The 15,133-nt window shown below is 29.9% G+C and overlaps 1 protein-coding gene across 1 annotated transcript in view; it reads right to left on the reverse strand.

Annotated features, from left to right (window-relative positions):
• The window catches only part of LOC121117474 (protein amalgam), a 56,545-nt gene that overhangs the window by 1,134 nt on the left and 40,278 nt on the right, over nt 1-15,133 (reverse strand). Inside the window, exons 3-10 of the mRNA XM_071888115.1 lie at nt 5,399-5,635; nt 2,344-2,406; nt 1,832-1,953; nt 1,604-1,771; nt 1,263-1,526; nt 712-1,021; nt 445-498; nt 51-240 (exon numbers count right to left, since the gene is read on the reverse strand). Coding sequence (XP_071744216.1) covers nt 140-240; nt 445-498; nt 712-1,021; nt 1,263-1,526; nt 1,604-1,771; nt 1,832-1,953; nt 2,344-2,406; nt 5,399-5,635 — 1,319 coding nt within the window. The 3' untranslated portion in view covers nt 51-139. The remainder of the gene's footprint in view (nt 1-50; nt 241-444; nt 499-711; nt 1,022-1,262; nt 1,527-1,603; nt 1,772-1,831; nt 1,954-2,343; nt 2,407-5,398; nt 5,636-15,133) is intronic.

A 15,133-nucleotide genomic window follows, 5' to 3' on the forward strand; every position in this document is an offset into this window, starting at 1 on the left:
AAGTAAAGGAATAAATAGATAAACTTTAATTAGAGATGTACTTTACAAACCAGATAAGAAACAATGCCTCTTCTTCGAATAAGAGATTATATTGTTGTATAGATAATGATTTGATAGATGAAAACGTTCCTGGTTTGATTTACTGTCTCTTCACTAGAAACAACGAGAGACTTAATACCAATAGGACCCAATGAAGTGAGAATATTGAGCCTGAGCCAGTGGATGCGATGGATAATGGAACTGCAATAAGAAGTATGAGTATAATGATTATTAAGGAGGTGGATGAAATGAAATTAGAGACTACAGTCTACTATAAATGATAGAGTTCATGATACAGAAATGAAATATAAGAGAAATAGAGATAGAATCAAAAGTGTAATTTAGATGTTAAGTAGAGGAGGAGAGATAGAAACAGAGTAACTCAGTTGAGTGTATAATTTGTACCTTGCTTGGACTTATCATATTTCGTATTTTGGTCACTGTCGAAAGCTTTGGAGTCTAGTGTTTGATTTAGACAAGATTGATGAAAAATAAAACGAAAACAAAAAAATAAATTTAAGAATTATTTAAAATCCAGGGACCTCCCTACAACACAAATAAATGCTAGAGTCGGTCACTAAGACACTATTTCCATCCTCATTATTATCAAAGAGGTGTAATTGTCCCACTCATTTTTAGAGTTTAAGCAAAAAAATAAGTAGATTTTCTTACCAGCTCCAAAAGTAGCAAAGTGAAAAAGGGGTCCATGCCTTGACCATCCGTACTCATTTTCTCCCGCAACGGATGCCTCATACTGTGTAGCTGCTTTTAAGCCCTTGAGATTGTTTTTCCCTGCATAATAAAATGATCCTTGACGGATGGGAAGAACTGTGTAGGTGTGCCATCCAGATTCTCCTCTTTCTCTAACACGAAGCTCGAATTTTGTAAGCTCACTATAACTCTCGGAAGTCCATTCAATAAGGTAAGAGTTGGGCTCCAGATCCCTTAGGGTGACTATTGAATTCTGCAAAGCCAACATTACCTACAATAAAATAAATAAGTTGAGTCAATATTCAAAACAAATTCATTCATTTGATATCTTTTAAAAAAATATTATAACATAAATGAAATTTTATCATGAGAATGTGAATTAAATTAGACTAATTGTTTTTGAGTTAAATTTATGAGTTTACTCAATTACTTACATACATACATTCTAAACAATTACTGCCCTCTACTTAATCAAGATCAATGGGTCTAATTTAAAGCATTTTTGTAAGAACAAACAACTTACCCGACACTTCAAGATTCTTGAATTCGCTCCCATGTTGATTTTCTGCACGACAAGTATAGTTACCAAAGTCGTTCTCAGTCACATTTGTGATTGTGAGAGTATGTTTATGACCATTCCTTTTCAGCTTATTTTTATCCTCAGTCAATTCAACCTTGTTTTTAAACCATTTGACAATAGCAATGGGATGAGAATGAATGTTACAAATCAACTCAACTTCTTTTCCAGTCTTTGCATGAATGAAAATCTCTTCAACCTATATTTTTTTGAAAATGAAAAAACAGTCAATGATCACTATTCAACAACACGTCTCTATGAAAGAAAAATACTTACTTCTATCTCAGGAGCATATTCAACTGCAACTTCAATTGTTTCTACAGCAGGTGTACTGAATCCATTATCTCCAGAACATTGATAAGTACCACTGTGCTGTCTTGTGACATCATGGAACACGAGTTCGTTGGCTTCGAAAGAGGATCGTCCATCAGGGAGTTTCTTATTCTATAACAAATAATCATTTGTATTGATCTAAACACTAATTCATAGAAAGGAAAAACTTACGAGTCTTGTCCATACGATTTTGGGCTCTGGGGTTCCAATACCTTGACAAGTCAAATGAATACTGTCTCCTTTATGGGCTAGATAAAGGCCATTACTTGGAGTTTTCTTAATTGCTGGAGGCTCTGAAAATATTAAATAAATGTGTAAAATAAAACCTTTAATATTCAATTAACTATATGTGTACATAGTGATAACAAAACTTCTAAAGACAAAAGCACAAAAAGCATATTGATCATGTATAAACTTTAAGCAATATATACTTATTCATATGAAGTTATACTATCTACAATATAAAACATGAGATATTTATTATTGTTCAATTGACCTTAATAGATGTATTTTATATACAAGACATTTTAAGGAATAGCAAAGATTAGAAGAGATTTAAGATGTTTAGTGCCAGAAAAAAAAATTGTGTATAAGACAAATTAACAGAAAATATGTAACAAAAATTGGAACAAACTAAGGTACTAGAAGGTAAGTGAATGTGCAATATGTTCATGAGTCATTACCTATACTCATGTTGGATTTTAGGGAACTTGAATTAGTCCTCAACTTTGGATTTTGAGATTCGCCTGTAAAATCAATTTTATACGTTTATTCCAATGGAATAATAAGTCCATTATTTTACAACACATATTTATGGTGGTAAAAATATAACCGATGAAATACAAGATAAGTTATTTTGAGTCATGGCAAAGGTTCATACCTCTTATCAATACACAAGTTTAGGTTATTTCACATTATTTGCCTTCACTTTGTTTTTTGGGGAAATAACTCTTTACTACTATGATCTTTTCTGAATTGGCATTAATGTATTTTGAATAAATTTGTTGTATAATAGTAAAAGTCCACAAGAAGTCTTATGTATAACTTATTCTTCATAATCACCTGCCCAATCCTTTTCCAGGATAGAAACAGACTTATTATATATGACTTTAAAAAACTATACTTAAATAACTAATTATAGGGTGTTTTACTTTTAAATTGTGAGGAAACCACCTTGCATCTATTGATTATAAATTGTAACAGAACACGAATAAAGAAATTCACCCTCCATAAATGTTTCAAAGGAATCATTATAAATTGAGAGGATAGAAGTCTACTGGACCAAAGGGGACTGTATAAGTTTCATTGGATATTATAAATGTACATGCTCAAACCATATCCCTTATTCGGAATGATTATCAATTTTGATTGTTTCCATATTTCTCCAATCGCTCGATACAAATTATCCCTTCCAGGAATGAAAAGAAGCAGATGTTTTATATGAATTTTTTATATACATACAAATATATGTATAATATATATATATATACTTAACATATTATGTATACATATACGTATGTTCTATAGGGTAGAAGTACGTACTCTACTTTCACAACAGTCAACAAGGGATTGAAAACTTTCATGAGTTAAATGTTCCTCGAATAAATCTAGCGTTTAGTCAAATAAAAATAATTTTTGTTGTCAACCCAAAATATAGGGCATTACATCTCCCTTTAGACCTGGTTGTACCAAAGCTATAAGCCAAGTGGCGACCAGTGTTGCCAGGTGAGTTGAAGCAAAATTGGCATACAATTTGGTAGTTTCAACAACAAACACCTAACAACCCGGTTAAATATATTGTATGGTTTATAGTTGGAGGGGTTTGATTTTTTTAGGGCTCCTTAGTTTATAATTTTCAAAATATTAGGAGAAAATTTGAGGCATACAACAGTAAGGTGTATTATCCCTTAACAATATTAAAAAATCAGCAAGGCAGTCTACAAAAGGAAATAATACCCCTAAACCTCTGTTCTTGAAAGTCCAGGGCGTCCGTATATATATATTTTTTTTTGGAGGGCTTGTAATTTGAAACTTTATGTTCGATTGTAATCAATTTACAACCCTAAAATCGAACCTATAATTTTAATTTATATTCCTAACATTACTAAAAATTGTCCAGAAATCAGCTAAACTATTGCAAAGATCAGCTATACCAATGTAAAATTAATTTTGCTAACAAAAATAACCTATGTATTTTGTTGTCAGCCATCAATTGCCTCATCTCGCTTGATACGTCATGGGTATTTCATAATGATAATGTTTTCGTTTTGACAAATAAACAAAGTAATAAGTTATTATATACTTATGCTCCGTTTCTAAAAGGGTAGGAATACCATTTCTTATTGATCCCTCGTCCCTTATATAAAATGTATATTGGCCATTTTATAAATTATTTTTATGAAGAATTTTGGTATCATACACAAACACAAATATATAACTACTCTTTTTGTAAAATATTACATTCATTTTAAAAATGGTGAAGAAATAATATGACAGTGATAGTCTGGGATTATATCAGAGATAAATGACAGTTGGTATGATTGACTTATTTGTCTCACGTCAAGATGATTTTGGATCATTTTTCAGTTGTTGTTGTTTTTTTAAAGGAAGAGTTGCATGATACAACGATGTGCTAGATCTAACTGGAAATAAGATAGCCTAGCAACATTGTTGGTCACACAAAGACCACATGGCCAATATTTGTACGAAGTAAGGTTCTTAGAGACACTTTTTTGGTCTGCTATGGGCGTTGAATAAGTATTCTATAACGAACTACAAAAACCTCCATGAATTCACTCTTTTAACTGAATTTACAGGGTAAATTCTGCTAAGCGAAGAAAATGTTCCATACAACGCAAGGAAAAATGACAAAAATATTGACATCATATTATGTGGTATCATAAAAAGTGACATCTTTCACAAAAAAGATTTCACAAGGATCATGAATCTACTAAGGCTAAAGCAAGACTATTGATAATTTGTTTTAAAACTTTAGGTTACACCTTAAATCTGAGCAAAGGAATTTATGACGTCACTAAGCTGTCTTAAATTATAGTCGATTTGGTGCAACCGATCCTTAAAATTGACTTTATTAATGATCAAATTTTATTCATTCAAGTATGAATTAATTTTTATAAATAACTTGGGATTTTAAATTAGCCCCCTAACCACAAAGTATTCAACATTACTTTGCATACAATTAAATTATTAGAATACATTTCATATAATACTAAAAACTTAATAGATATTCGTCAACTAAAATGTTATTTTAAAGAAAAAAAAGCTTTTAAGATTAATTTAACCACATAATCAAATTCAATTTATGTTTGAGCTATTCGCTAACACATAATTATGATAGAAGGAGATAAAATAACACAAAAGCCTAACATAAATAAATTTTCAACTTCAAACACCCTAATTGGTCATAGAATTTCAATTAATTTATGATCCATTTACACAGAAATAATCATGGAAATTCCATTTCACTAGATCGCACTTCTGATCTGTCGGAGCTTTGAGCCTCCATCTCTGTAAATATTTTTTTCTTGTTTCTTTCGTCTTCATCTTAATTCCTTTTACAGACAAATTGTCTTTTTAATGAGAAGAATCCACGAGAACAACAATAATAATAAAACGACCCTCACAGATGTGCGGTTAGTTATTTTCTTTAAATATTCAATTATAGCCCAGCAAAAAATACATTCACACACAAAGGAAAATAATTATAACTAATCTTACCGGTAATGCTGACTGTATGCTTGATTTCTTCATAATTCCCTGCAGCAACTTGACATTTATATTGTCCAGCATCTTTATCTTCCGCAATCCCAATCACGAGAGTAGATCCCTTATCTTCTCCATCGTAGTTCACTTCCACCGAGATACGGTTAGGTTCACTCATAACGGACTTCCCCATGGCAATGTGCTTCTCTCCCTTCTCTGAACTCACTTTGGTCCATATGATGTCGAAATCCTCTGCAAATAAGAAATAGACAATGACTATATGTTTTCTTGGGTTTCAAAAATAAAATAAATAATTGTTATTCGACATTTCCATAATTTCATAGTTAGTTTATAGGACCCACAAACACCGTATGCAGTACTTATTTCAAATATTGTGTCTAGTCGAGTTTGTTCATTTATTATGTATCATTCCAGACAAAACGTCTTTAAAAAAATAATGAGTAGGAAGGGGGTGGAAGACGTAGAAATGTTCTACAAATAATAACAAGGGATATCTGTACAAAGAAACAATATACAAGAAAGTCTACTCATTTTCCTAAAATATTCACCACATGATTGAAATCTCTCAAAAGTTCAAACCAAAAAGATTACTCACAAATGACTCAGACATACATGTACACATATATGTGGAAAGGTGACATCCACCTGGCTATATACATGTACATTTATCAATGTGAAAGAGGATACTTTAGTACATCTGTACTGCCAATTTGTAACACTTCATTTTAATAATAATGTTGTGAATTAATGTACTTTTAAATGCGTAGAGGGGAGAAACCAATTCATTTATGTCAATTGAAGAGATCATCACTTTGTTTCTTGTTAGCGTATGAGTTTTGTACAAGTTGCAACTTGTATAAGTAGTTAAGTTGCAATTTCTCCGTCAGCTTACAGTTAGTGATGTATCAGTCCTTATTTATTCGGTCAAATCCAGTCTCAGAACCGGTCCTATCAATCTGTGGGACTGGTCCTTAAGACCTTTGGTCCTTCGGACTGTCAGTACTAAAATTGATAAAACAAAGAAGAAATAAAGTTGAATCACATCCTCAAGGACCGAACTTTATAATTTTTAGAACTGTTTCCAATATTGAATCGGACCGGAACGAGACTGAACTGGACCAAACTGAATTTTCAGTCCTAAACAAGTCCGACACAACACTACTTACAATGCATTTTTTAATTACAGCATTGGTGATTCTAATTGGCAATTGTTAACGCTTCTATTATCTAGTTTACTACATGTGCTTTTTTCTTTCTTTAACAATATTTTCTGTTCAATAGTTCAATTAACTTTGTTTTTCCTTTCGTGCACTTGTTCGCTCGTGAACCCCTCAATTTATTCGAAACATATCTTATAATAAATTGAACCCCTTATTCATAACACTTTTATAGTTATTTCGTTTCTTTAAGAGTAAAGCTTTAAATATGCTAAGGATTAGTCTCCATTAACGTGGGGTAACGCAACACCAACTATTAATTGATTCTATCATTTCATTTTGCTCTATTAAAATTACATGGTTATGATATATTTATGATTAATATAACTCTGTGCATTTAAACTTTACAATGTGGTAGAGAATACTTATATTTTTGCCATTTGTATTCAAAAAGTCAAAAATAACACTATTTTATATATCGATAATCCATGAAATATTTAATTATTGCATAATACCAGGCTCGTCTGCAGGATTTTATATATATATATCTTTTAGTGGGGGCTTTTTTTTTTGGAAATTTTGTAAAAAAGAATCAAAAGAAAAAATTTCAAGCTAAATTTTTTGAAAAATTAACTTTTTTGGACAAAAAAATAATTTTTAATTATAAAATTTATTTCGAAAAAAATTTCAAAAATCCATACCCTTGTACAAAATATTTAATTTTGTAGAAAAACATTTCAAAAATCTGTAGCTGTTCAGAAAAAATCTTAAAAATCCACAATGTTCCCTTAAAGTTAAATTTTCCAAAATTATATTTAAAATATAAAAATTTTAGAAAAAAAATTTCATACAGTAATTTTTTGGAGAAAAATTTCAAAAATCTATTGCTATTCCCAGGAAATGAAATTTTTAAGAAAAGAATTTGAAAAAAAAAAAAAAAATCTAATATTTTATTTTTTGTTAAGAAAATTAGAATTTTAATTTTTTTAGTAAAAAGGAAAAATTCCTTAACTTGATGTGGCCTAGAACCTCTCCTGGCTAGCCCCTGCGGACGCCCCTGATCTTCATACCAAGTACTGTAAATCCTTCATTTAAAATTATTCCTCTCATTTTTTGGTTGCAACTTGTACAAGCTGCAGCTTATACACAAAATATACATATGTTGTTTATCAACCCGAAACAGGCTATAATGATTTTTTTTCTAAATTAAGTAAATCTGAATTATATTTATATTCATCCAAAAAAAAATTATCTCATTTTCCTTCGATAAATTATTCCAATTAATTATTAGGGCCAAAATTGTACTTAAAATAGTAAAAAAAAACGTCGTAACAATCAAAGAATATAATATGGATATATTTTACTTGAAAGTGCATATCAGGGCCAAATTAAGTCTCAGCAAATAAAATGAAGGTTCTAAACTATAGTTAGTATTCTTGGATATATATTAATTTATCAATGAAATTTGAATACAAAACCTTTGATTAACCAAAATATGTGTATGGAAATTTGGATTCTTTATAAATATATACTATGTGAAGAAATAAACTAAACATTGAAGATTGCTTTTGTATTAACTCAACAATATGATGTTTTGAAATAATATATACACATGGATATATTTTTCTATTCATCAATCAAGATTTGTTCCATATATGATATATGTATGTATATGAGTAAACTATAAGATTATCCTCGTTGCTCAATCAAGCATAGACTAATATTTTACCCATTTCACATACTCATGCTTTTTTCTTATATATTTTTTTGTTATTCCAAGTAAATAGTAAAACAAAATATGCTTTCTTTCTCTTGGAGATTCAAAACTATTTAAATTACAAAGTTATTACATATTTTTCCTTAACTATCAGCACATTATAGTGGATAAATAAGTATTTGATCCCTTGCTCATTATGTAAATTTGCCCAATGACAAAGAAAAGAAGAGCCTATAAATGTATTGAGGGTATATTGTATTAGTTTGCCTGCACGTCATACTTTATCTTTGTATCTCAAAATTGGAGACAACGACAGTGGAAAGTTGAAATTCAATTATCGAAACCTTTTAATAATAAAGAACTTTATTATTGGAGTAGGAAGAGTGGGGAAAGGAATTAATCCGTGGACTGAGGAGGAGGCCGTAGGAGATCACATCTCATTATGTATACTATTTCTATTCTGTGATCTCCTCCCACCTGTTTCCTCAGTCTATGGACCGACCCCAAGTCCCTCTTCCCTCCACCTGTATACTCCATAAGAGAGAAACTCATAACTTTTTCCCCATAATGAGACCTTCCAACTACTTTCATGATCCTCCAAAGTGCGTATTGTCCGAATATCTCCAAAAAGTCGAGGTACCTCTCCTCCAACTCTAATGGCAGTAATGTATCCTTCTCTTGGCAGAGTTATTTCCTTTGCGATAATTGAATTTCAACTATCCTGTGAGGCTGTCTGAATTTTTGAGATAGTCAGAGAAAGTATCACGTGTGGGCAAACTTTTACTGTATACTCGTTAATGGTAGGTTTATTTTAAAACTGAGAGACATCATTTAAAAAAAAAAGTGTTTAGAGGGAAATAAATGCAGAGTATAACCCCAGGAACACCATCTCCCGGTGAAACATGGGTCTGGAAAAATAATGTTTTGCGGGTGCTTCTTTCATAACGGGAAAGGATTACTTCATTTTCAATGTACCTAGAAGATTATCCTCTTTATAGCAGTGATTAATTCCCTCTCATCCAAAATCATATAACAGACAGTTGATATTAAGAGAGGTCTTAATTCAGTAATACCACATGTCTCGCTCCTGCCTTCTCCTTGCACTTTTACACAAATCCCATCTCTTCATATATGTAGGTCTGTTTAAGGGACTACTGTCATTAATAGTATTCACAATACAAATTCATATGTTTGGAGACACATTCTCTCCTCATAAAAATTAATATTCATTCATAATCAATTCAAGGATAGGTGCGTCAACAGGGGGTGGGCTGGAGGGTTATAGCCCACCAAATTTCAAAAAAAAAAAAAAATTATTCACAAAAAAAATCCAAAAAATGTTTTTTTTTTGTGACAGGCTACAGATTTTTGAGAAAAAAATTAGAAAATATTTAATTATTTGTAAATAGCTAGAGATTATTGATATTTTTTTTTGTTAATAGCTGTGGATTTTTGAAATTTTTTTGTGAATGGGAATGGATACTTGAAACTTTTTGTGAATAAGTATGGATTTTTGTATGTTTTTTTCCAAAAATTTAATATTCGAATTTTTCAATGAATGTCTATGGATTTTTGAAATGTTTTTCTATTTTTTCAAACATCCCAAACCAAGACCAAAAAAAAAAAAAAAAAAAAATATATATATATATTTATATATAACCCTGAAGTGTTTAATAACAACTCACATATTTTATGAATATAAAAAAGGATTTTAATACTAACGACCTTGAGTTTTACCAACCCCTTTTCCTGATACATTTAGCTAAATGAAAAATAAGTATTCATATTATCCTAATAAAAACAAACAATCATAAAAAATCTTCTAACAATAAGGAAAATAAAGTTTTTTTAAATACTATGTACGTATAGAAATTCAAAATTTGGAGGATCCACACAAAAAAAAAATCCCATTTCTCTTGAGAATACGTACAAGGAAATCACTGAAGTAAAACAGTTAATCTCATTTTGTGTTTTTACGTTTCTGTATTTACAATTTACATAAATGTATATTATTTGTACATTGTATATAATAATGTCAAATCTCGTTCATTATACGGAGTGTTTCATTCATGCATTCAGTATTTCATCCATTCTAAAATATACAATATGAAAAGTATAATTGCAGTTTTAGCCTGTAATATAGTCCTTACAAAAATTGATTAAACAATCGTTACTCCATATCAATGAATGACAAATATTTTAAATAATATTTGATACTAATTATAGAAATAAATAAATCGATCGATCAATGTTTCCCATTTTTGTGTTAATATTGACCCCTTGCTCATTGGTTTATTTTTATGCTGGATACAATAAAACAAATTTACTATGGCAAAGTTTGATAAAATTTTAATTTGAAAAGAAAAAGTAGATTGATCTTGTCCATTTAAGGGCTTTAAAATATGCCAAATGGTTTTTGATTTTCCAGTTTTACGTCAAATAATGTTTATTTTTATCCTTTGATAACTATGACTTCATTTACAATGTAGATAGCCAAAAATTGCAGTTGCATATATTTACAATTTTATCTCTAGTATTTTTAAATACAAGATTCCATTACGGTCCAAAACAACAACTTAAACAAAATAAAGCTTTTCTGAATGTTTGTGGAAGCATTATTTTTGAGTGTGCATTTAATATCTTAAAAACTGTATTAATATTTTATCTAAGACGCAATAATGCAACAACTAGCGTAGCTAAAGCTATAGCGTCATATTTAAAAAAAGATATACATATATGGTAAGTTATTCGTTAGATATAAAAGTATACTAAAAAAAGAAAAGTGGAATACGTTCTCTACAGTTGCAATTTCTTCATCTTAAAATGTATTATTAATCACAACATGTGTCATTCTAATTATAAACCATTAATTGATATTGCCATTTCATTTTGGCCGATTAAAGTTACATGGCCATTATGAATTTATGCGTAGTATAAATGTGGATAGGATTGTCGGAAAGGGTGGGTTGGAGGGTCTGTAGCCTTCCCCCCCCCCAAATTAAGGAATTTCTACTTTTTGAAATTGAAATTTTTTGATTTTTTTTGTGAACAGTTTTGGATTTCTAAAATTTTATTCCGAACAATATAATTTTAAAAGAACAACTTTGGATTGACAATTTTTTTAATAATTATGGATTTTTAGAAATAATTTATTATCTGAAATTTTTTTCTACAAATTTCATATTTTGTAAATATAATTTAATAAAATTTTTGTTTTTTTGTATAAAAAATCCGTATTGAAATTTTTTTTTTAATAAATTGAAATTTAATTATTCAACTTTTTTTCAAAAATAATCAAAAAATTAAGTCATTTGAACTTTATAATATGCTGCAAAATAATATATTTTAGTAATTTTTATTCAAATCGTCCAAACTGACAGCAATGATACATCGATCATCCACGGAATATTTAATTATTGCATTATCCTCTTCCCAAGTACTGTAAATCTTTCAATTAAAACTAGTCCTCTTATTTTTTGGTCACAACTTGTACGAGTACACGACTTGAACATAAAATATATCAAATGACAGTGTACAATATTCTATGTCTTTGACGACTTGCGCCCACCCAAAAAAAAAAAATCATTTCCAGTTTTGATTTCATGACTCCATTTTTATGTAAGTATCTGTACAAATAGTTATGTAGCTCCTAAACTCCCAACCTGTGAAACCACTCTGTATTCGACGTATAAATATATGTACATTTTTTATTTTCTTCATTTTTATATCATAGTTTCTGTCACATAAATAATGCTGATTTAGAAAACAAAAAAAACCTCATACATATACATGTATACACACTCAGGGGGATCGAATTCAGTTTTGAACATACATATATCTCCAAAAATGTATTGTACATATATAGTAGTAGTTAACTCTCTCTTTAATTTATGTGATCTATTTACTTCCATGTGCACATAACACGAACCATTTGTAGATTTCTTGTAAATAACCCCTTCAAATACTCAATTAACACTTGAAATCTATTAGCACATATTTATAATATATATACTATAGGTATATATTTTGAAGACGACTAACTTTCAGAAATAACGGCATAAGTCAACAAAGTTTTATTTTTCAAATTTATCTTAAGCTACATCTATATAATTTGTGTAGTAATGGACGCGTTGATTACAAATCTGTGGGTAGATTTTTTCGTATCAAATCTGAGTTTTCCATGTATTTTGAATATTTTCAAAGGTTAGAGACAACTTTTAAGTGGGACAAAATTTATTTATTCAGATAAATGTGAACTCATTCTTTGCAAAATAATATGTTAATTTCAAATACGGGTTTATATTTCAAGTGGGGTTATCCAATACTGAAAATATGCCATTTAAAGGTTACAAAATCCTATTTTTTCAACGTTTTTATTTGGAAAGAAAAAACACTTTTTATGTCCTGTTTTTTTTTAGTAGCCAAAAGAATTCATTTGAATAATTGTTGCATTATATTAGCAAAAAAGTGCTTTCTTCCATTATTATTAGAAAAACAAGAAAATCGTAGGGCAAACACGATAGATTCTTAAGTAACTCTCTTTACGTCTTTTTACAGTGACGTCATTGGGTGCATTTGTTTCGGCAAAAAAAAAAAGTAAAAAAATATAGTGATTAAAATTTGTTTTTTCTTTATTAACGTTATATTGAAGTTTTTCAATTACTACCAGTCGTTATTTTCCTGTATCTAGGGGTCCCAATAACATCATTCCATACGCTAGCAAATTTTCAGTCATAACTAAAAAACGTTGCTCACTAACTTTGTTAAAAAAACTTTTAAGAGATCTAGTTGATCCGGTTCATAGAGTTTAATTTTATTCATGTATAAATTTATCAAGGCTAAGTGTTGAAGTTTTTATTATTCCGTAAAAATGAATTTACATATATTATATTAATATAGAAAATAAATAAATAAAATTATAAATAGGTAAACAATGGATATATTTATATATCATTACATCAACCTCAAGGAATTTTTTAACTTCATAAAATTAAAAGAAATCAATATTGTTGTTGAACTACATCGATTGGAACCAAAAACTCTTTTTCTAATCTTAACCTTAAAGTATTTACCATACAACATATTGAAGTACTTAAAGGTTATGTCATTACACTAACAATTAAATTACTGAAGAATGACTTTTACATCTGTATGTCTATATAAAGTCAGCCCTCCTCCCATATTGTCTCGAAATTGCGATAAGATAAACACCTAATCACCATGACTCTACTTTACTCTAATTAATTAATTAAGATCCTCTAATTTATTCAAGTCCACCCTAAGTAACAAAACACTTTGATAAAAAAGTTTCCTTATCATGATTCCGAGTCAGCAGAGATATATGCTCAAGCTCTTAGTCACTCCACTCCGCGTGTTCTCCCTAGAGAGACTTTATTCATAACTCGAATATTATGAATATACGTAAAAAAACACAGCTTCAAAATTAATATCAAATCGTACATAAACTCTCCTCCTCCTCTCACGAGATAAAATGTTACTCTCAAGAGAATTAATTACGTTTTTTTTATTTAGAGATATGTATCTATATATACACTGGGTTGTGATTGTAATGGCTTTAACGTGATTTTCTGCTGTTTCTCGGGATTTATGTAGAGGCACATTCATAGGGTCATAACAAATTTATATACAGGGTTTGGCAGCAAAACGTAGACTGTTATTTAATATTAATATTCTAATTGATAGAGCCAGGTTAAGTGATTATTTTTGACATTTTGGTTCAGTATTCTTTTATGCATAAACAAACTTAAATAAAAAAACATGTCGTCATTTGGTGATCATGAGTGCGTAAAAAGCCACAAGACAGCGCATTTCAGATCTCCTAGATGCTGAAGTTGAGGTGGAGAGGATTATGTACATTGTGAAGTGCTCTAGGAGCCTTGTTTACAAGGTGGCCAAGATGAAAAATGTTGGAGAAGACACCTACAGAAAAGCAGGAAGTGGAAGGAACAATTTAAAGAGTGATCTAGAGTTCTTCTTCACTGCGAAGAAGAATATCAAGGAGGACCCATCAAATCGATGATTCGCCTCTCAAATGACTATATGACTCTACTTGGGATAGTCTTCGTACTCGAAAATCCCACGCCACCTTCTGACAAATGTGTTGAATGCCAGGAACCTCTCGAGTACACTTTTTGCTTCCAACACTGTACATATATATGTACTATAAACTACAACTTTTCGTAAAATCGTGTGAACGGCAGATATATTTTTCCATAACTGTTTACCCCAAACAAAATAATATAAGAAACCACTCCCTCATGTGGAGTAAAGTTTATTTATCTTAATGACCCCCTCTTGAATGAATTAACCACACAATTTGTGTGCGTACATAGAGGTAAAGCTTTGCTCTTCAAATTTTTGTAATGAAGATCATTAAGAATCACGCAATCTACATAAATTTACTTTATGCTATTTATTTTCTTCCTTTGAATCTTCCCCATTTTCAAAATATATATACTGAATAAAGAAATTATACAGCTGATGGAACCGTATGTACACATTGTACTTATTTATTTACATAGTTGAGCCCTGATAACATCTATGGAATGCCATTATATTCATTCTAATGGAAATTACATTACATTGATGCTAGCGCATTATGAGTACATTTTTATTTGACTTAACTGACGATTCCCACGAATAAATACAAATGCATTGCTGTGTAACTCTCATATACAATTTATAGTCGTCGGTTAACAGAATATTGCTCCTGCAACCAGGAGAGGGGCATTGTAAATTAGTCTGACACACGCTACATTTAACATAATAAGGATTAAAAGTAATTAAATTCAAAAAAAAAAAAAAAAAATGTATAAAAAAACAAACTTAATGTAT

Source organism: Lepeophtheirus salmonis, chromosome 5 (genome assembly GCF_016086655.4).
Source record: "Lepeophtheirus salmonis chromosome 5, UVic_Lsal_1.4, whole genome shotgun sequence".
Classification (NCBI taxonomy): Eukaryota; Metazoa; Arthropoda; class Copepoda; order Siphonostomatoida; family Caligidae; genus Lepeophtheirus; species Lepeophtheirus salmonis.